We start from the raw sequence: 20978 nt of genomic DNA, 5'->3' as shown, positions 1-20978 counted from the left end.
ATGTGTGAAAGTAATTTTATTAACAATTTGAAGCTGTGTGATATTAGTATTATGCAGTGACGCAGTGTTAAGTTAGCTAAATATATCCCTGTGCAGAATACTTAATAGCTCTGTGCTTTTCTTTGACTCAGGTATGAACATGTAGATCTATGAGGAAGCTGAGCTCTCAGGGAACCTTCATGGTGTCCTGAAGCAAAATGTGCATACATTACAAAAATAGACAAAAGCATCTTGGCTGGTGAGATGGTTTGGGATTTTTGAGAGTGAGAGGCAGCTCGTAGTTTAGGGGGATAACTCTGTGGCTTAACCACCACAGCCAGCATATGCTAGCAAGTATTCCTGTTTGGGTGGGTGTGCACTCTGTGAGATTACCTCTTTTTTTAGCCTACGGTGGGAAGAGGGATTTTCCCTGATTGATTGAATCATTTGCAAAATGAGGCAGTCAGTGAATGGATGCGTTAGCCTCACCCACACCTGTTTTCTCCTGCTCCCCCCTAGATCCCTAAATTTGGAGACTGGGAGTAGTGCAACTGTATGCTCTTCTGTAATTTAAGTAAATAGTATCTCGGTCTATTCAGTCTTCTGGATTTTTCCTCCTTATTGATTAGGCTTATTTTTATTCTGAATTGAAAGAAGAATTATGGTTGTCTTGACAACAGAAGTCCATCACACACACTGATCCAGAGATGTGCATCATAATAAGATGGTTGACAGGGCAGAGAGGGACATATCCTATTTCACTCATTGGGGTTGATTCCCAACAGTGTATTTGGAAACAGCTCAGTGAGGTTCTGGCTCCCAAGGGTCACTTGGTCCTCAGCAGCGGCAAAGTGGTCAAGAACTAGATTTTGATGGTTGTTTTGTTTCTTGGTTTCATTCTTAGCTAAAATCATGCCTTTCCTTTCAGGCCATAGTGTATGAAGGCCAAGACAAGAACCCCGAAATGTGCCGAGTCTTGCTCACACATGAGATCATGTGCAGGTAAGAAAATCCTTGGTCTCTCTTTATAATTAGCCAAGAGAAGATTAATTTGTATCTGAAATGTAGGTGAGTTCAGTTCGATTTTTGGGTATACATTTATCTTGCTTCTAGTCGACAATCTGAAAAGAATTGTTAGACGTATTTGGTAGTCATGTGTCAGGCATCACAGTGGTCCTCAATTATTGACTAGATTTTGCCCCGAAAGACACCCACTTCCATTTTGATATCACACTGTTCATGGGCATAGTCTCCTCTTTTTCTTCCTTACAATTGCATAAGATACAATAGAACTCTTTCAATGGTAATACAGGCACTCAACTGCATAGTAAAATGAGTAAGCATTCTACTGAAGCCAGCAGAGGTTTCTGTTTGGGTAAACTTGAAAGTTATACTTTCCACTTTTTAATTCCACTTAAATATATGACCGTCTGAAACTTGGGCAGCTGAGGCAGGAGGATCTCGAGTACAAAACCAACCTCAGCGAAAGTGAGGTGCTACGCAACTCAGTGAGACCCTGCCTCTAAATAAAATACAAAATAGGGTTGGGGATATAGCTCAGTGGTTGAGTGCCTGAGTTCAAATCCTAGTCAACCCCCCACCACTTCAAAAATGACCGTCTGTACTTAGGCATCATTTCTCCTTAAATTGAACATGATTTTTTTCCCCTTACATCTGATCTCTTGTAGTGAATATTTCTTAGAGGTTGTGAGCTTTGAGCCTTTGGAAGGATAGCAAAGATGAGTGCCTAAAAAGTCCAAAAATTCATGTTACTTATGTTATTTCTGCCTGCAATCAGACTGAAGCTACATTTGAAAACAGGAAGGACACCCTTGGCACCTCTATGTCCTCAGCCAGACCTCACATGGGAGGGAATAGACCAGGCAACAGCCTTTTAACTCCTTATTCTTTGTAAAGTAACACCAGCACTTTGCTTCCAATATATTCTGAGTAATTGGATAAAGCATTTAGATGCCACTGTGCATCAGAGAGAGGCTACTAATTGCTTTGTTAACCATGCAGGCTCCTCTTGGCATGAAGCGTGCTTGGCTACCGACTATTACTGACCCATTGGCTTAGGACTTCAGCTGCCACCTCAGCATGGGTGGCCTTTATATGCTGCTCATGGAACTTGTGGGGGAAAGTCATCTTAAGACTCTACAGGTGGAAATAAAACCTGAAGGGCTTAATGTGCTTCCTGAGTGAAATCCCAAATATTAACTTCTTCCATGTCTATAAAAATTTCATTTTTTCCTTTTAAAAAAAATGCTTCTAATATATTATTTCAAAATATATAGGAGTTTCACAAGTTTTCACTTCAGTGATCTGTAAAACTTGTTAATTATTCCAAAAATATGTTGTTTTTCTCTAACTTTAAAGCAGTAACAGAATCCAAAAGTGTGGTCATGGATTCGTTATATGATTAGGCCAAAATTAGGGTTATGCTGCATATAATGATTATATAATAAAGCTGAGTTGCACCTCTCAGAATTAAATGAGTAAAATCCATTTTGAAAAGCATTAAAATGTGACCTCCTTTGTCTTTCTGTTTTCCCATCATCTCTCTATTATTTTAGCTTCCTACAATTAGCATGTCATTAGACTGAATTTTCCATATTCCTCTATGTGTGATTCTAGCAAAATAGGAAAGAGACAGGAAGATGGATCTCAACCTATAGGCCAAATAATATCTATACATCACAGATTTACATCTCGTATCTGCACGTTTGGTCTATGCTAGAAATAATTCTGTTCTTGAAATACTTAAAGATATATTATCCCTTTCACGCACAGGCCTACCCTCTATTAATGCAGTTTATATTTTTCTTGTTTTTAAAATTCATTGGTCCAAAGTGCTTTATTATGCTGGTTGGTGTGCTTTATTGCTGATGTTCTCTCTATTTTTCAGAAACATAAAAATAGCAAAAATAAAATTCTCAAGCCACTGAAGGCAAACGATGTTGTTTGTACCAGGAGGCTAAGAGGGAAAAGCCATATTCAAAATGTCATCTTGCTAATGTTACAGATTACAGTTTTCCTGGCTGCCTATGGATGTGTAAGGGGTACTGTTTGTTTACCAGGCCGCCATGACCCCATTACACAAACCTGTCATCTATTGTGTGGCTAACAGTCTTTTAAATTGCAAATCTGATGCTCTTTAGGGGGCTTTAGGAAAAAAATTCTCACTTTCCACACCATCCTATTTCTCTTGATTTCTTGCCTGTTGTAAGTGGAAGTTGGGATGTGCTGAATTTGCACCAGGGGTGCAAATGCAGGCTCAATTATAAGCATAAAATTAGAGTCTGTTCACCATTAATCAGCCTGGCTAATTGCTATGCACCACCATTAGCCATATGGTGTGAAAGACAGCTTGCTCTCCCCAAGATGAAATTTCTTCATTGCAGACATGAAATAGTGAGGGCCCTGGATTTTAAAATAGCTTGTTTTAGATATTTAATTTCTAAACAACTTTCTGCAGTGCTTTCTATCAAAGCTAACTGCACAATAAAACTTTGCGTCGATGTCACAAAAGCTGTATATTTACAGTACGTTGCCTATGGTAAAGGAGACACAGAGAATTTAGATCGACAAGAAAGGGCTTGGTATGATTCAGTTTTCTTGCAGGTAAAGGAAAGAAAAAAGAAGAAAAACAGAGTCGTATCTCAGGTGTCGCACATTTTAAAAACCTATTGTGTTCTGTTGAGAAGGTGACCCCATTGAGAGAGCTGACTAAAAGCACTGCCGCCATTGGATTATAATTGTTACTACCTGGAGACAAACCCTCTTTGCTTGATGACGTGGAGCTCTTCTGCAGGATTCTGGGAGGAGAATTTCTGCCTTTTTGGTGAATCGTCATTTGTCATAACAATCCTGATTACATTGTCCTAATGCCTGGTGGTGACGTTCTTCAAATACTATGAATCCATGAATGACTTTTTAGAGTAAGATTCTAGAAGGGATTTGCTTCTGAGGGCATCCTGACATCCAGTATTTAAATGTGATTGGAAAATAGGAGCTCTGCCTGGTAGGTGGGCCTAGTTGCCAGTGACCCCGGGAAGGCTGGATGAAGTAGATTTTCTCCATTTCTAGTGCACAAGACGATTGCAGTGGGTGGGTGCCCTCTTTAGGAAAGCATTCTTCCCATTTTTAGTGCCTGGTTTCTTGTAGGACCAAGTGTTCTCAAGGCTAGCCCTGTTCCTTGATGTGCTTTTTCTTGCTTCCTCTTTTACTGGCTTACTCTGATTTCCTCCTTCAGACACTCACTTGAACCTGGCTTTTCAGGGAAGTTGGCCTGGCCCTTGGTCGGAGCCATGTCCATTTGGTTGCAATCCTGTATACACCGTGCTTTCTTCAGGGCTCTTAGTCTCCTTGCAATGGTGTGACATGAGGTTTTAATGTTAATTTCTCAGGTGGTAGTGAAGATTAAATGCAATAATCCTTCTGATTGCTTATCTCAGTGCCTGACACAGTCCATACTGAATGTCTATTGTTATTGTTAGTAGTATTAGTATTAATGGAGCAGTAGCAGCAATATCTGCAGGGTCTAGCTAAGTATTGGCTACATTTTTGAGGAATAATCACCATTAGTAAGGAGGGGGGGCATGTTGGAGATTAGGCAAAGGAACCTTTTGAGTATACACAGCTCAAGAAATAAAAGGAAGGTGCCTCAAGAGGGAAGTTGTTCACCTAACACATGCTGGAGAGATCCAGATAGGTGTGAAGACTGAGAAAAGTCCCGGAGGTTCACTGAAGACTTCAAGAGAGGAGATTCAGTAGGAGCTGGGTCTTGCATGACAGTTATCGGGCTGGGTGTTTTTGCTTTACGAGACTGGGAAAACTTGACAATGTTCATAAACCATTAAATAGGTTAATGAAGAATTAAATAGGGGTAGGGAGTCACAAATGCTAAATAGGAGGAATCATTGGGGAGGTCCCCAGTAAGGCAGAGGCGGGACCTGCGAGCTTCTGCGCTTGAGTTAGTTGTCTGAGAACAGATAACTTACTTTAAGACGTGGGAGGAAGATAGAGGATAGAAGAGTCTGTTTATGTAGTGGCCACCCGTACAACTATTAATCAGATTATTTGTCTATTTTGTTCTTTAGCCACTGTAGCTAAATAGGGAAGACTTCTTGTTTCTTATTGTGCAGCTGGGTTTGAAAATGACACTCTTCTCCAGTTGCAAGGGTCTCTCTTTAGAGGAAGATGTTGTGTGTCCAAGATGAGGATCTACAGGCCCCATGCTTGGGAACATTTAGGTGTTTCTTGCTCTCATTTATGAAGCTGTGAGTCAGTTCCCTAGAAATTCTCCATCTGTGTTAGGCTACTAAGGCAGAGGCCTTAGTTTGCTTGTCTCTGCATGTGCAGAACTGTTTGGGAGACACATGATCCTGCTGGAGAGAGGGCTGCTGACCTAGTCCACAATGTGGTACCTGACCAGGTACAGGGGACCCACTGCTGTGACTGGCCACGTGGCTCACCTGTCACTTGGGTTGCAGATAGGAAGGGATGTAAAGACTGGTGGTACCTGCCTACTTTGGAAGTCCTGCTCTGGTGATAAAGCAAATTAGGAAATTTGAAGTTCTCCCAAAGATGCCTGCTTTAGGAAACATATGCCAAGTCCATGCAGGCATATGCAGCAGGAGCCTGAAAGACAGGGTTGTGAATGAATGAGGTCCTCGCTGGGTAATGAGCACTGTGTCTCCTTTTATGAACACAGTGACTTTCCCCTGAAAGTGCTTTACAACTTTCATTTTTTGGATTGTTTTAGTATGAGCCCTCTTGTTTCTTAAACATCAGTGAATTTGTTTTCTTTTCAACTACTCATCCTCCAGGGTTAATGCCTGTCTTGTGTGCAGTGGAGATGGGTGCCCATCTTTCTCCTTCTGAATTGAGTAGAAGGAAGACTGTCATGAGACTGAAGAAAGCCTGGGAGCTACAGGGGGTAGATGGCAGCTTAGCATTAAGAAAAACCTTCCTTCTCCTATTGTTGATCGATTTTAAATTTTTTATTAGGGAAGTAATATTACAACCCAAAGAAGAACACTGAAAAAACATGAAACTAACATTTCCTCCAGTCTTCCCCATTGCCTGTTCCATGCCCCACCCACTGGTTAGCTCCTTAAAGTTCCTATTAAATGATTAAAAAATGATTCACGAAGTCTTGTGTGCTAGACTCCATTCCAGTTGCTGGGGATTTAGAGGGGGACTAAACAGTTTAGAACTCTGTCCTTGTGTGGCTTAAATTCAAGTGTGAGAGAGAGAGAGACCACAAAAGAAGAAGACAAATCAGTATGAAATACAGCATAGTGTAATGAAGAGAGGTACTGCAGGCTGAGGCTGGGGGGCTCGGGATGTCAGGGAAGAAGGGGGATATGTAGAGTGCTGTGCAAAGTGAGGAGTGAACCAGGCTGGTTAACAATTCCCCTGTCTCTTCCCTTTCTCTTTCATGCATTCATTTTTCTTCCAGAAGTGGGATTATACAATACACACTATTTTTCAACTAATTTCTCAATTCACAATACAATGTAGATTTTCTTTCCATGATAGTGCATTAAACCCTACCTTCCTTTTTTAATGAGACACAGAATTCCGTACATTCCACAAATAGGGGTATGTGTATATACACATGCATCCATGTGTTTACACACATGTATACACGCACGCACACACTCACGCAATGGCTGTGTGATACATCGATTTGATCCAAGAAACAGGAATCTTGTTGAGCTGTTTTTCATACTTCGCATAAAGTCTTCTTTATGAGTGTTAAGTGACCCTGGGCCCCTTCCTTTTTATTCTCCTCTTCTTCATTCTGCCTGTTTTATTCCTGTTCTATCCTTCCTTCCACACTTCCATTCTTTGCATTTGCCCGCTTCCCTTGGTCCCTTGTGGCACAGCATAGGGGCCTGGTTAGGTTTAACTTGTTGCTCTCAGGGGCATTTTTATTTTAAGGAGGTGAGGACCATGCTGAAGTTAAAGGACACATCAGGCCTACTGTGGCACCTGTATGGGGAGATGGTTTAGCAAGCTGGGTGGGGTGAAGTGGATCTTCCTTCCTTGAGCAATGTCCTCCCAGAGGGTCAGCTTGGCCCCTTTATCTGTCATCTCTTATTCCCTCAGCATATCATACTCATTCATTCATTCATGCATTCATTCAATCATTCCTTTGATCACCTAATATTTAAACTTTCTTATTCAATCCCAGGCTTTATGCTACTCACTAGGTAGGCAAACCTGACATTTTCTTCCTTTATGAAGCACATGAGTTATAGGGAAAGGAGAATGAGAGAGGGAGAAAGGTCTAACAAAAAATGAAAAAAATACACATGCAACAGTGTAATTTGCAATGCATTCAGTGCCCTAAAAGAAAACACCCTAGAGGAGCCTACTTTAGATGAAGGGTGGGTGTCAGGCAAAGCTCTCTGAGGGTGGAGGAACAGGCTGAGCTCTGAGGGCCAAGGAGAGGTCGACTGGCTAGGGAAGGGCTGGAGACGGGATTGGCCAGCAGAGAGGCCTGCCCAGGCCTGGTCCTGAGGGCTGGTGGACTCGGCACATCAGAGGGATTGAAATTGGCCCATAAGGCTGCAGCTTGGCAAGCCAGAGAGAAGGGGCAGGAGGTGGGGAGGTGGCCTGACGTGGTGCCCTGTCATGGATCTGTCCTAAGTGCATTGGGAAGCCTTTCAAAGGTCTTGGACAGTGAAGTGACACAGTCTCCTGGACATCTTGAATAGATCACTCTGGCTGGTGGAGGGGTCACAGTGGGAACAGGGAGACCAGGTGGGAGGCCACTGCAGGAGCCCAAGAGAGAAATGAAAGTGACTTGGCTGATGATGGTGGCAGTGGAGAGGGATGTTGGAAGAGGCCTGGGAGGGCATTTCATCCAGGTAGGACCATGTGCGAGTGTGGCCACCAGGGCTGCATCCTTTGCAGCCTGTTTTTGAAAAAGAAAATGAAGAAGAAATAGGCCCTTACATCCATCAGTCCCCCTCCCCCACCCACCAGGTAGAGGAGACTTAGTTTCTGTTGATGGGCTGGCTTTGGAGACCTGCTGGCTCTACAAGACCCAGGGCAGGTTTGCTCAGACTTGGAGAAGGAGGTAACTGAAGGAGGTAGGCATAGGGATTGGTAGCTATGCTGCCCTTCCTCAGGATCCTAGTAGGCCCAGCCATAAAGCCCAGGCTTTATGCCTTTATTCCACCAAATCTGTGCCTGAGCACTTAGGGGTGGGTGTCCAAATTGCCTCACTTTACCAGCAAGAAAACTAAGACTGGGGGGGTGGAGTACCTTGCTCAAGGTGACACAGGTAGCTCTGTCTCATTCCAGAGCCAGCATTCCTAACCCCTGCTGTTTTGGAGGTTAGCTTTTAAACTTTTTTTATTTTTTGACATGCAACTCTGGTTACCTGTACTTTCCTACTTTCTTTTTCCTTCTGTCTCTTAGATATCAGGACACTTTGGATTTTCTTTCCATCCCCAAAGCACTAGTATGGCAGAATTTAGGTCCAGAGAAAATAGTTTCCTCTGAATCAGAAAGGGAAAAGCACTCAGGTGGGTGGAGTGGTTTTTAGCTGGACTTTGACAAAGGAGGTACAATTCTTACCGTTGCTTTCTGAGGACATGAGACACAAACAGAATTAGCACCAAGTTTGGGAACTGATTCACTTCTCCGAGATATAGTTACAGCTGGGAAAGAGACATCCCGATTTTGGTGAAAGATTCCCTATGCAGAATATTTCTGTCTCCTAAAAATGAAGCTCAATGTTTGGTTCTCTCTAGCATCTTTCTAAATTTAGACCGCATGTTCACTAACTCACATGTGTGTTTTTGTGTGTGCACACCCGTGCATGTATAAGAGGGTGAGAGGAAAGTGTGTATTTTGCTTGTGGTGTGTGGTAAAGTCTAATCCTTGGATGACCTCCCCATCTTAACTGAACTAATATGTGCTTCCATAGCATAACTCTGGGTGTAACCAGCAAGAGAACATGTTTGTTATTTGCAAACAAGTCTCCAATGGATAGTTTTCTGCTGGCCATGGGTATTTTCTAAAACATGGATTTTTCATCCTTTAGAAACTTCTCAGTTTCAAAAACCATCAGCAGCCTTAAGGTCACAAGTGGTTAGGGTTTTGGTCACGGGTGCTGTCTTTGCCCTTGGCTTTTCTCTTTCTGACCTGATTAAGAGTGTTCACCTTCAGGTCTGTGCTAACGTTGGATCCACCATCCATACCCTTCCCAGAACACTGAAGTGGTGGCCAGCGCTATCCATAAAAGCTAGAGGACTGTGAACGTGAACCCCACTTTCCTTTATCTTGCCTTTCCCTTGTCTTAATCATTGAGTTTTGCCTTTATCCTCAATAAGATGGTTCAAGAGCAAACAGTTACTGCTTTAGGACTTGGGGCAAGGCTGTGGTTGAAGGAGATGCCACCCACAAAAAAGAAAGGAGAAGAAAAAGGAATCCATTTAATACAGAGTGACTGGAGGGGGAGAAATCACTCATATCTCATTATTGACGCGTTCCACACAATTAATGTGATCTTGAGGGAAGAACGTCTGAGCCACCCACAACCCTGACTATTCTCATTGGGTAGATGTAATAACAATGCACTTCACATTGAACTCTGCCAACACTGCGGGCAGTGATGGAGAGACCCCATCTTAGGGCTGTCATTCCTGGCTCTGGTAGAGCCCCTCTCCCTCCCTTCTCCTCCGTTCAGGGAGAGGTTAAGCCTGGTCATTAACCCATAGGTGACCCAAATAGAATTTTCTGTCCCAGGGATCCGTTGATTGCCAGGTATGGCTTTGTGGTAATTCTAGCATTTGCAACCCAGCAATTTGAACCTTCTGTCTGCTTAAATGATGATTTTACATTGTAATGATTGTACTAAATCCTTTCGCTTTTGCTCCATAGCCGCTGTTGTGACAAGAAAAGCTGTGGCAACCGAAATGAGACTCCCTCAGATCCAGTGATAATTGACAGGTAGGGACCACTCTTCTTTCCCTGGATTTTTATTCCTCATTATAATGAAACACCTGCCTTGTGTGGCTCATGGGTGAGGGTTAGGAATTCATGTGGCTGAAGTTTGCCTGTTGGTCCTGACTTAAGTTGCGCCGAGCAATCGTGATCCCTGGGAAAGCCATGTGGAATGTTCTTTGGAGGCCTGTTTCTTGGATTGCTCTGGTCTTGTGTCTGATTCATGCTTCTGAAGGAATATATTTTTTTTCATTCCTGACTTTCTGTGGCTCAGTCCTCACGCTGTGCCAGGAAGCTTCAGAAATAAAATAATAATAGTTTGTGATTTATGAAATGTGGTTGGGTGCTTATAAATATTTAACTTTTATTTGAAAAATGTTTGAATCATTATCACTTTTAGCTACAGTAGTTCTGTTGGATGTAATCCATCTACATTTTAAGGTTTTATTTATGCATAAAAGCAGTTTAAAGAGATCTGTGAACCGAGATTTTCTACCGTTATTTCCCGGGTTTGATTGCAGCTCATACTGTATTGTAAGTTGATTAATTTATCCTGCTTGTCTTAATTATTGTGTTTTTAAACAGATCCATATTACTAATCTGACATGACCAAGTAAATCACTGTAGAACAATAAATCTGTTTTAGTCGTTCGGTGCAATTTTGAATCAGTGTGTGCACACATTATGCAGAGTTGCATTCCAAATATTCATTTTACATTTTAATTATTGAAATTCATTGTATGGAAACATGTATGATAAACCATTTGTTACATGGCATTACTCATTGGGAGTTAAATGGCCTGGAAGCTTTATAGATACTGTCAATCGTCAGCCAGGAGAGAGTCAACATCCTCTGCTAGTCTGAAAAGTCTTGCAGATAAGACTGATCCCCTCCTTGAGGAAATCAGCAGCCACAGAAAAGTCCCTTTTGGTTGTGGTCATATTGATTTTTGATGACAGCAACAACAACCACCAAAGAAATAAACCCCCTTTTGTTTAGCAAGTTCTTCACCTCTTTTGGACTTGATTTATCATTTTTCAGCTAAAAGAAACCTCAAGGTTTTGCTTCATCATAATGTATATCAAAAGATTGTTGATTTTGACCCATGTGGTTCTTCAGACTTTAACCCAACATCAATTGCCAAGTAGCTTTATCAAAATTACATTTCAATTGGACTCCTTAATAAACTACCTCTCCCTAATATTCATTAAAATACAGATGTGCCTAATAATATATTCAATTGAGAGTTAAGAGATGTGAAAGTTTTAATGTTCAGTGCCCTTGCATGCTGCCTATAGAATCAGGGGCGTGTTTATCTGCCAGAGCAGATATGCCATTCAAATAATTGCTTTTGCTGCCATGGAAGATAAAAGTCTTCAAATGAATAAGGTCAAAAATAAATATAAGCTTTATGCTGTTTGTTTCCGTTAGATATACCTCTTCAAAATACCACTTCTTATTTTAAGCAAGTTTTCCTTACCCTTTTATTAAAAAGAAAGCCTTCTGATCAAAGGACTAGCCCAAATAGTCCTCCAAACTTTGAAACTCTAAGTATTTTGTTCTGCCACACGGGTTCCTTTTGGTTTAAATGATGACAAGAACTTCACCTTGCCACCCGCAACGAAAACACTTTTTTGCTTGTGAATGGGTTAAGCTTTTAAGTTCTTCGTTTGGTTTTAAGCTGTGACTCTGATATAGAAGGTTGATATGACTGTGGTTTGAATAACATTTGATTTGACCTGTTCCTGTGGGCTGCGATGGCATAAGAAACTTGACTCAGCAGCGCTGTAATTAGCCGGCCCGTGTTTTTGAAACAGGATTGTGTTACCTGGATTGCATTAGTGTGGCTTCTATTGCTGCCGCCTCGCATCTGTCCCAGTAGGGTACTTAAAACCTTTTCTTGGCTGGGATAGTTCAAACAATTTAGGCAAAATAAGTATGCACTTTATGCTGTTGGTGGCTTTAGCGATATTACTCATGACATTTATCCTTTTCATTCCCCCCGCCACCCCGCTTTTTGGTTGGACAAAGTAGAAAACAGTGTGTCGTTAATCTTGGTCTCTTAAGGTAGGAGAACTTTAAAAATGGCTGGAGCACACTGTTTGTGCACAGGTCCCACCATATGTTTCTTCGCTGGCTGTTGCCACCGTCTCATATGAACTATCTTTTCATGCGGTGATACCAGTTGATAGGCAAAACCCCACTGAGCTATTTTTATTTGCATCCGAATTTTCAGAATTTATTTGTCCTCCAGTCTGCCAAAGGTTTTAAAAACTCTGGTCCTATCTGGGCCGATATGTGAAACTTCCATTTTTAACAACAAGAGAAAATAACAACCAGAAAAGAACGTACGTGAAGAAGGAGATTTTTCAGTTCCATAAAATTGCTGCAAAGGAAGAAAACATGACGACAACCATGTTTGAATTTCATACTTCCCAATTTTGTTCTATATTACTGATTGCACAATATCTGTTACGTGCTTAGGGTTTGATTTGCTTTTAGATTTATGGAGGCAAATCTTTGAATATTTTGCAAAATTAGGCTATGGGCCTGCTTTCAGGAGCAGTAGTGACTGTTTTTACGAGATGCATACAATATGTAATTATAGAGCTGAGGAGGGTGCAGGCAGTCAGTCATTGCCTTGGGATTTAGCATAGTTTTAACACGCAGTCACCTTTTGAGCACCAATAATTTTTAACTTCCTTGCTTGTCCTTCGGAATTTGGAAGAACACTGCTATTTTTATCAGTCAAAAGACTTTTAGCAGTGGTTATTCAGGAAAACTATTTATAGGATAGACAGAAGACGCTTTCTGGTCATACAGCAATGGTGTAGGGCAAGCTATTTCTGTGTTAAATTTTGGCTGTATTATTTGCTGTCAGTGATTTGGGGTCATCAACTTGTAATATTTTATCAAAAAATGCAATTAACAAAATCAGTAGTTGCATACTGGGACTTAGAAAACGAGTTTCTACTTTCTTCTAGTGGCATGCAACAAAGTCAGAAAAATAGGACCCAAATTCTTTTTCACAGTTGTGACAGTTTGTCAAGTCACTTCAAAAAAGTTCATAGAAAATTTAGGTAAAAGCTAGGAAGTGTACATCTGGAGTTGACTGCTGGATTACTTTTTTGTTGGATGCCAAATGACTTGATTATGAATCACAAAACCTAGCCTGTGCCCAATGATCCAGATATTTGGGCTGTGCAGACGTGGGAAAAGTCAAATGTGTTATGTTTAATAGCCAATGACCAGAAACTAATAACAGCAAATTTCATTATCATTGAGGTAAAGGGCTATGTGTGGTAATTATTGTTAAAGTAAAAAGCAAAAAATGACTCCCAGTTATTGAATTAAGGTGGAGATTGATTTAACATATTCACACACTAACTCATATTTGAATTTAAAAGGTTTGCAATAAAAATCCATGTTTAGAAATTGAATAAATTGTAGTTTTATTACTACATTGGATATCCTTGTGTCTTAACCTTTTTCCTTGGAGTTATCTTAGTTCAATAAATAAAACCTCATTAGACTATTCCCATTTCAACGAGTTTATTAAATTTTGCAGGAGTAATTAGCATAAGCTGTGCTAATTTTTCTGGAAGACTAATGAGGGAGGTTCTTAATTAGGTTTACTTTGTAGGAATCAGAAAAGATGATAATGACAAAAGTCACGTAGGGTAGTTTGAACTGGGAACCCAGTTTTTCTGAACCCATAAAAAACCCTTCCCTTTTCTAAAACTTTTTTTTTTTTTACAAGCCCTTGAAATGTATATATTAAAAGCAAAGACTGCTGTTCTCTTCCATATCTAGGATTAGTTAGTTAGGATTAGCATTCTTACTTGATTCATTTCACAAAACTCTTTATTTTCCTAAATTATCTTTGAGTGATGACAGGGATGAATACAGTCAGTCTTACAAAAACATTTCTTTCTCCAAATTGTACTATAGGGTTCCTTTCACACAGAGCCCTGATGTTCCTGGCTAGAGTGCACAGGATGGGGGAAGCTCAATATTTATTTGTTTGTTTTTTCAGTTTAGCACCAGTGTGATTGATGAAATAGTGGAATTACTAAGTAGGGAGAGACAGTGGGAACCCAATTCTTGAGTACTTTGTACTGTGGATCTTTAACTGTTAACAACTGGAATTAAAACATAAAAGAAATGGATAGAAATAATAATGGATGAAATCCCTTCCTAAATCATGATTTCCTATCTCTTGTGAATTGGGTTCACTCCTTTCAGGGTATAATGCGGATCGAGTAACTTGTAAGTTTTAGGTTTATAGCCTGTCAGTTAATATACCTCTTATGATTTGGGGTTTGCTTTTTGTAACTTTAACAGATTTGCCATGTCTTTCTTTTCTGCTTATAAGAATCCCTGTATCTGTGTTTACATTTAGGCCATGTGATATAAGACATTTAAAAAATACACAAATTTTGTAACATGAAAACCCTCTTCTGTTTGGAATTACTTCTGGCCACACTACCAGGCTTCTCACCCCTGCCCCGCCTCCAGAAAAAAAAAAAAAAAAAGAAAAAAGGAAAAAGAACTTACATTTGTTTTTTTCCATAGTTGTCTGATGATATTCCGAATCTAGATTACTTTCATGTAGGTAACACTAATTGGTTTGTATTATGACTATTGCCTGAAATAGAATACCCAGTAAGGAAAATATTAGTATGTTCATTTTACCTGTTGATTTTTTCATGACGTTCATCGTTTGAACACAACACCTAACCGTGTTAGGATTGTGCAGAGAAAAAGTTTTACTGGGAACCCACTGTTCATCTAAGAGGAAACAAGTCAGAACTAAGACATTTCAGAAAAGTGTAGTCTAGTCTTACTACCTGACTAAATTGATTCTGATAAATTTATACAACATATATGTTCATCTGTATAATAGGAAGACAATAGTAAAACCTTAGACTTAGGATGCATATATGCATCTTTTCCCTTTGGACAGGGTGGGGTAAATATTCTCCTAAGATTGTGAAGGCATTGACAATTGATGACTTCCTTCTCTGTCTCTTATTATCAGCAGTAAATCCCAAAATCCATTAAAATGTTTTTGTTTTTGCCTTCCATAAAAAAGTCCTTAACTAACATGAACATGATGGTGCACTTTCATTAATGTTGCAAATGAGGTTGCATGATGGTTAGAGTTTCATGATGTCCCTTCATTGCCCTTTCAACTCTGATTATTTTTGTCTTTGTCCGGCTTTTGAAGGACCAACCACCAAACATAATCATTGTGCACAGTACACAAACAGCTCTCTGGGTTGCAAAGAACCAGAGGTGCGAATGCATTTCTCAGAGTTCTGATAAACCTTTTCTACCATCTCATTTTCTAACCTTGACTGCTGGGTTAAAATAAAAGGAGGAGGAATTCACTCTTTAAAATTGCCCCAGGCAGAATAATTGCTGTCCTTTTGGTTGCTTTGAGAGGTTTGCATTTTTTCAAAAGTGAAAAGCCAGCATCGACACAGAGCATGAATTTATGGTTGTTTATTAACCCTCGTGTGTGTAAGCATTTGTTTTCTCAGTGGGAATTCATATGTGATTATTAGCAATGAGACTTATGTGAACAAGTATCATTCGGAAATTTATCACATATCAGATAATACTATTCGGAATATGAGATGAGCCTTATGCATTTATGTGCAGTTTGCTACTGTGATAAGAAAATAACTAATACAATAAGCTAATAGCAGTCTATATTCCATTTGCTATCAGCTATTCTCAAATACACAACCAGGATACATTAACATGCATTTCAAATATGCTGACAATATATCATAATGCAAAGTACTTTTACATGGTATAATACTACTGCAGACACTGTATAATGAACAACAGTGGTTTTCCTGTAAAGGAAATAATGGGGGCAACTTCCAAGAAATGTATTTAACGGAGCTTCAGAGAATCAGCAGTGTGTATGTGTAACATGGCCTGGGTGTCGGCCCATGGTGTGGGTTTTTATCCTGTCAGCCTAACTTTGCTTTTGTAACATTTCTGGAAAAACACAGAAAAGCAGTACAAAGTCTCCTGTGTGTCACATTAGCAACTCTGCAGAGTTAGTTTGTGATGATAATGTATCGGTATATTAGGCACGCTTTTACTTTTCTAAAAGAGTTCGCTTAGAATTGAAGACAAAACAAAACCTCCCCAAGTACAACTCTCCATTGATAAAAATTCTCCTCATATTCCCTTACTACCAGCACCCGGCCAAACTCTCTAATAAAAATTGACCAGATTTTAAAGACTCCATTTAGAGCTTCCAGCATAAATAGATGGTCTTTTGGTCATTTTAATTTCGATGAGATGTTATCTAAAATAGACTACCAGTTCTCTTTCTTGCCCCTGTTCCCCATCCCATTCCTCTCTTTTAGAACTGGGTAACTATACACCGTTCAGAACAATATAAAAGTGACTCAGTACTCCTATTGCGGTTGATGAAATATGACGAACAGTACGGGTTTGTCTTTGGTTGCTTGTGCCTTTAAAGGTGTGGGGAGATGAAGATAAATCTCCCTTGCAAACTATTTCTCCAGTTACAAGCTTTTGTCCAGAAGCAAATGAAGGTTTTAACATTACAGTACTTATTATAATAGAATTTTAATTGCTTTAATCCTGCTAAAGTGTGAAGCTCTGTGTGTGTGTGTGTGTGTGTGTGTGTATGCGTGCACGCACAGACACACACTCTCATGTGCATCTATTCTTCATAGAAAGGAGAATCAAGCCAAAACAAAACGAAACAAAACAAACCTGTCATATTTTCTTTTGGGGAGAGGGGTCACTTATGTTAAATGATGCAAACTTAATAAAACTGACTCTGGGTAAGAAGACAGTGGCGTTTGGTCTTTGTCACATGTACTCCACTTTCAGTGGGAACAGTGGTGTTCAGTGTGCTTGGGGAATTTTCATTTTTCAAGGTGAAGTGCTTGGTTCCAGTTCCAAACATGCCCTAAGTGCTACTTGTAATGACTTAACTAGACAAGCTGGCAATTATCTAGCTCGATACCACACAATAACCCCCAAAATGGCACTCGGTAACTATACCATCCTGCTAACTGTTTGAGGCACAATAGTTTTGTAATATAATATAAAGTAATAGTGTTAGCCAACACATCTTTAATAAGATATTGTCCGTGCCTTTGCCATATGCTGCAGAGCTGCCTCTCACTCGGTGAGCCTTTTGATTCCCCTCAATAAGATTATTTCAAATACTCTAATCCTGAATCATTGACATGAATACAAAAGCCTAGTGACATCTAATAGATGCCTCTTAGCTTTGCTTTTCCTCTTGTTCCTTTCCTTTTTCTTCTCTTTTTACCTGACAAAAAGCTTATGGACACTTGGGCTCTGTCTCTCAGTAGCAGCATGGGGGGCTCCTCATGAAATATAAAGGAGGAAAAAGACTGACAGAGGCCCGATAAGCTACAGAGTGAAGGGCCATAGATTAAAAGTAAATGCCAGTAAATCCTACTCTGTACACTCACTTGTTCTTTTATTGTTTTCTTTAACACTTTCAGTGCCAGGGCCAGGAGGGAAAGAGAAAGTAGTAATCCAAGTGCCCATGAGCATTTTTCATCTGCATGTACATATTTTATGGGGCTTTAGCAAGATTCTTAAATTTTGGTTCATGTAGAGATAGTGGTGGTGGTTTTGTTAAAAAATGCCCTTTTAATCAATATCAAGACTTCCTTAGGAACTTGTTTTGCTCATTGGCTGCTCAGTTGACCCAATATTGATAGTGAATGGAGTTGGGTGGCTGGGTGGGTAAGGAGGAAGAGCGTCTCTCTGGGGAATAAATGTTGGGGGCACAGGACTTGACATTTTCAAGGTCGAAAGAACTTTTTCTTCTCTTTTGTAATCAATGAATTGAAAATTGCCAAAGCGAAATGTGAGCATATTTTGTGTCATATCAGTCCCTTCCTCTTCCGATGGTGTTGACCACGTCTATGCCGGGTTGGCTTAACCCGGTTGCCGGGTTAGCCTCGGATGGTTGACCCAGGAGTCAGGACTGCAGCCAGACGCTTTTGTAATGGTGGGAGGTTGCTCCCCTCTCCATCTTTCCAAAGCAACCATGGCTGAAGGTCTTTTTCTCTCTATCTGCAGATCAGAATATCACACTCCTTGAAATCTTCATTATATTCTTCAGTAGATAAAATACACTTCCCATTCATTAACATTCTGATCTTTTAGTGATATCTTAAAATATTATTTTTAATAGTTTTGGATGCATTATTGACTGAAGTCCTCTCACAAAATGAAGTTAATTTGGAGAATTCTAGACCTGTATTGGGGTTGGTTTCACACACACATGCACACAAACACACTCATTACAAAGATGAAAAGGGAGATGAATAGTGAGCAGTCTCATTTACTAGAAAATTCTTCAGAGAACAAAGTTGGTTAAGAGTTACCTTTGAAGCTTTTACCAACAGTGTGGAAAACTTATGCTTTTCTACACAACCTTGATTTTTTTAAATAAAATTTTAGTTGTAGATGGACATGATAACTTTATTTCATCTATTTATTTTTATGCAGTGCTGAGGATCAAACCCAGTGCCTTACATGTGCCAGGCAAGTGCTCTACCACTGAGCCATACCCCCAGCCCCACAGCCTTAATGTTTTCTTAAAACCAGATTCTAATCTCAGATGTGCAGCGTACATCTCTAGATAGCTTCAGAAAAGCTGAGTCCTTTCTCCTGTGTCAACAGGACTAGCAGTACCCTGCTCCGACGGTCCTTACTTTCTCATCAAGTCCAGCTTCCAAATTCTGGCTTCTGGGAACCTTAAAACAAAACAAACCTGACCACTGTGAGTTTAAGAGTTTAATAGTAGTAGTCATAAGTACATCTCAATGGCACTTGAAAAGTTTTAGAGCACATTAATGGCTCATATAATTCTCTTCTCACAAATGGACTCCACTGGCGAGATCTGCCAACCAAGACATGTCCTAGTGATAAAGCAAGTCCTTAGAAGTCCTGTGTCTCCTGACCCTCAGCTTGAGTTTTTTTCCTTCTCCATTGCCAGTAAAATCTCTGCTTTCCAGAGTTTGTAATGTTTCGCTTATTTTACTTGACAACCACAGTTCCTCCTTTCTGTGTATTATCCTAAACTCATTCCTCTGACCAGTTTTCTTAGTTGAGGTCATACTTCATTTTTTGGATTAAAAATGATAATAGGATCTATTAACTGTTCTAGGCATTAATGGAGCAATGAAATTTCTTGTGTCCTCAGTTAATTTGATGAGAGAGTCACTGTGCATTTCAGTGGGATAAAACAGGCACTAAGGTAGAGAGAAATCTGTAGAAGGCATAGCATGATGAAAAGGCATAGATTTTGAAGTCCATCAACTGAGGATTCTAATCTCTTTACTACTACTGAGTATCTGAGCCTCAGAGAGTTCAGTTTTACCATCTTTTAAATGGGAGAAGTCATTTCTACTTTGAAAGGTAGTGAACATTAAAATACCCAGCACTGGGCTTGGCACATATTAGGTACTTAAAATCAGATAGCTCTTACAATTCAATCATCATATTCCTTGTTGATTGTTATTTTTAACTGATCATCCCCATGGAATTTTTTTATAAAGCACGGTAACCTTACTGAAGTTAATTGTGGTAGCTGAGACTTCTTGGATGAGGAGTCATTCATTTTGTTCTTTCTACAAATGTTCATTGAGCTTCTACTACACACTGTGCTCTGTTCTCAGGACTGGCTCCATAAAGCACAGAGTGAAGGGCCATAGATTAAAAGCAAATGCTGGTAATCGCCAGTCCTGGTTCCTGGCCTCATGGAACTTTCCCATCTGAGTTGAAAAAAAAGAAATAAAGAAATAGGTTGGAAGAGTAATAGCAAGTAGAAACAGAGAAATGTTGACTTTTTTTTTTTTTTTAAAGTAGAAGAGCACTGTTTCAGACTGCACTCATGATGCACAGGAAAGGTACCCTTAGGCCGAAACTGCCTTTTCTCCTGTAGCCTGGCCAGCTCCACGGCTTTAGTGCAGGCCTCTGAGATAGTCCACATGTTGGTTAGGGCCTCAGGCTATGGGTCAGACTGCCCTGGTGTCAAATCGCAGCTCAGAGGGTGATGTGACTTCCCCAAGGCCCGGTTTCCTCATCTGTCATCCGGGGATGAGAGTGGTCGTTCCTGCTTTAGAGGATACGGGGTGTACATAATACACACGTGGAACGTGCTTAGCACAATGCCTGGCACAGGATACATGTCCAGCATGATGTGGCTGTTATTTTTAAAATAAAGGCTGGAACGAAGAGATGGCCAGGACCCTTTCCAGCTGTGGAATCCTCTGTTTAGTTCCTTATAGGATCGCTGAGCACAGTGAGGCAGATGGACTCCTTAGAAGGGAGACTGCTGTGTGCCCAAGAGGACAGTGGGGTGGTTGCTGGCTCTCCCCAGCACTCAGCACGGGGCCTGGCTCGTGTGTAATAGGTGCTTGGGGTGTGTTTTTGTGAAATGAAAGGAAGAACGAAAGGGGCTAGAAATGCAGTTGACGAGTCATCTCTGCCTGAAGACTGGGTTGTTCTAACTACATAATAAAGTGAAGCTGCACTGTCATTAAAGAATAATGAGAAACAGAAAATGCAAGATAAAATATTAAATTTGTTAGACTTAAAAATGTTAATCTTCACACGATTACCATGCAAATCTCCTCCCTGCCTAACTGTTTAATTGATCGAGTAAATCACGGTGCAGACAAGTAAGTGAAAACCCTCTGTTGACATTCTCACAAAGCTCATTTCCAAGAATATATTCTGTTAACTAGTATGTCTATTACACACACTAATGTGAATTTTAAAAATAACACCTATCTGTTGCATCTTTAGCAAGTCAGCATCTTTCAGAGAGTTTGGGGGGAACTGGGTTTTTTTGTAGGGGCACCTGGACACACTCTCCCATGGTTATATCAGGTGTGAAATTGGTGTTGAGGTAGCCCATGTTTAAGCAGTGCCTTTCTTTAGCATAATGTTAGACTTAAGAATTTACCATTTGTCTTTC

The 20978-nt window shown here is 40.2% G+C and overlaps 1 protein-coding gene across 4 annotated transcripts in view; it reads left to right on the top strand.

Annotated features, from left to right (window-relative positions):
• The window catches only part of Ebf1 (EBF transcription factor 1), a 374922-nt gene that overhangs the window by 13476 nt on the left and 340468 nt on the right, over positions 1 to 20978 (top strand). For all 4 annotated transcript variants that reach the window (XM_047556315.1, XM_047556314.1, XM_047556313.1 and 1 more), the window contains exons 5-6: positions 908 to 981; positions 9886 to 9954. In XM_047556315.1, coding sequence (XP_047412271.1) covers positions 908 to 981; positions 9886 to 9954 — 143 coding nt within the window. The remainder of the gene's footprint in view (positions 1 to 907; positions 982 to 9885; positions 9955 to 20978) is intronic.

The sequence above is a fragment of the Sciurus carolinensis genome, chromosome 6 (assembly GCF_902686445.1).
Source record: "Sciurus carolinensis chromosome 6, mSciCar1.2, whole genome shotgun sequence".
In the NCBI taxonomy this organism is placed as follows: Eukaryota; Metazoa; Chordata; class Mammalia; order Rodentia; family Sciuridae; genus Sciurus; species Sciurus carolinensis.
This window is presented reverse-complemented; position numbering and strand designations above follow the sequence as displayed.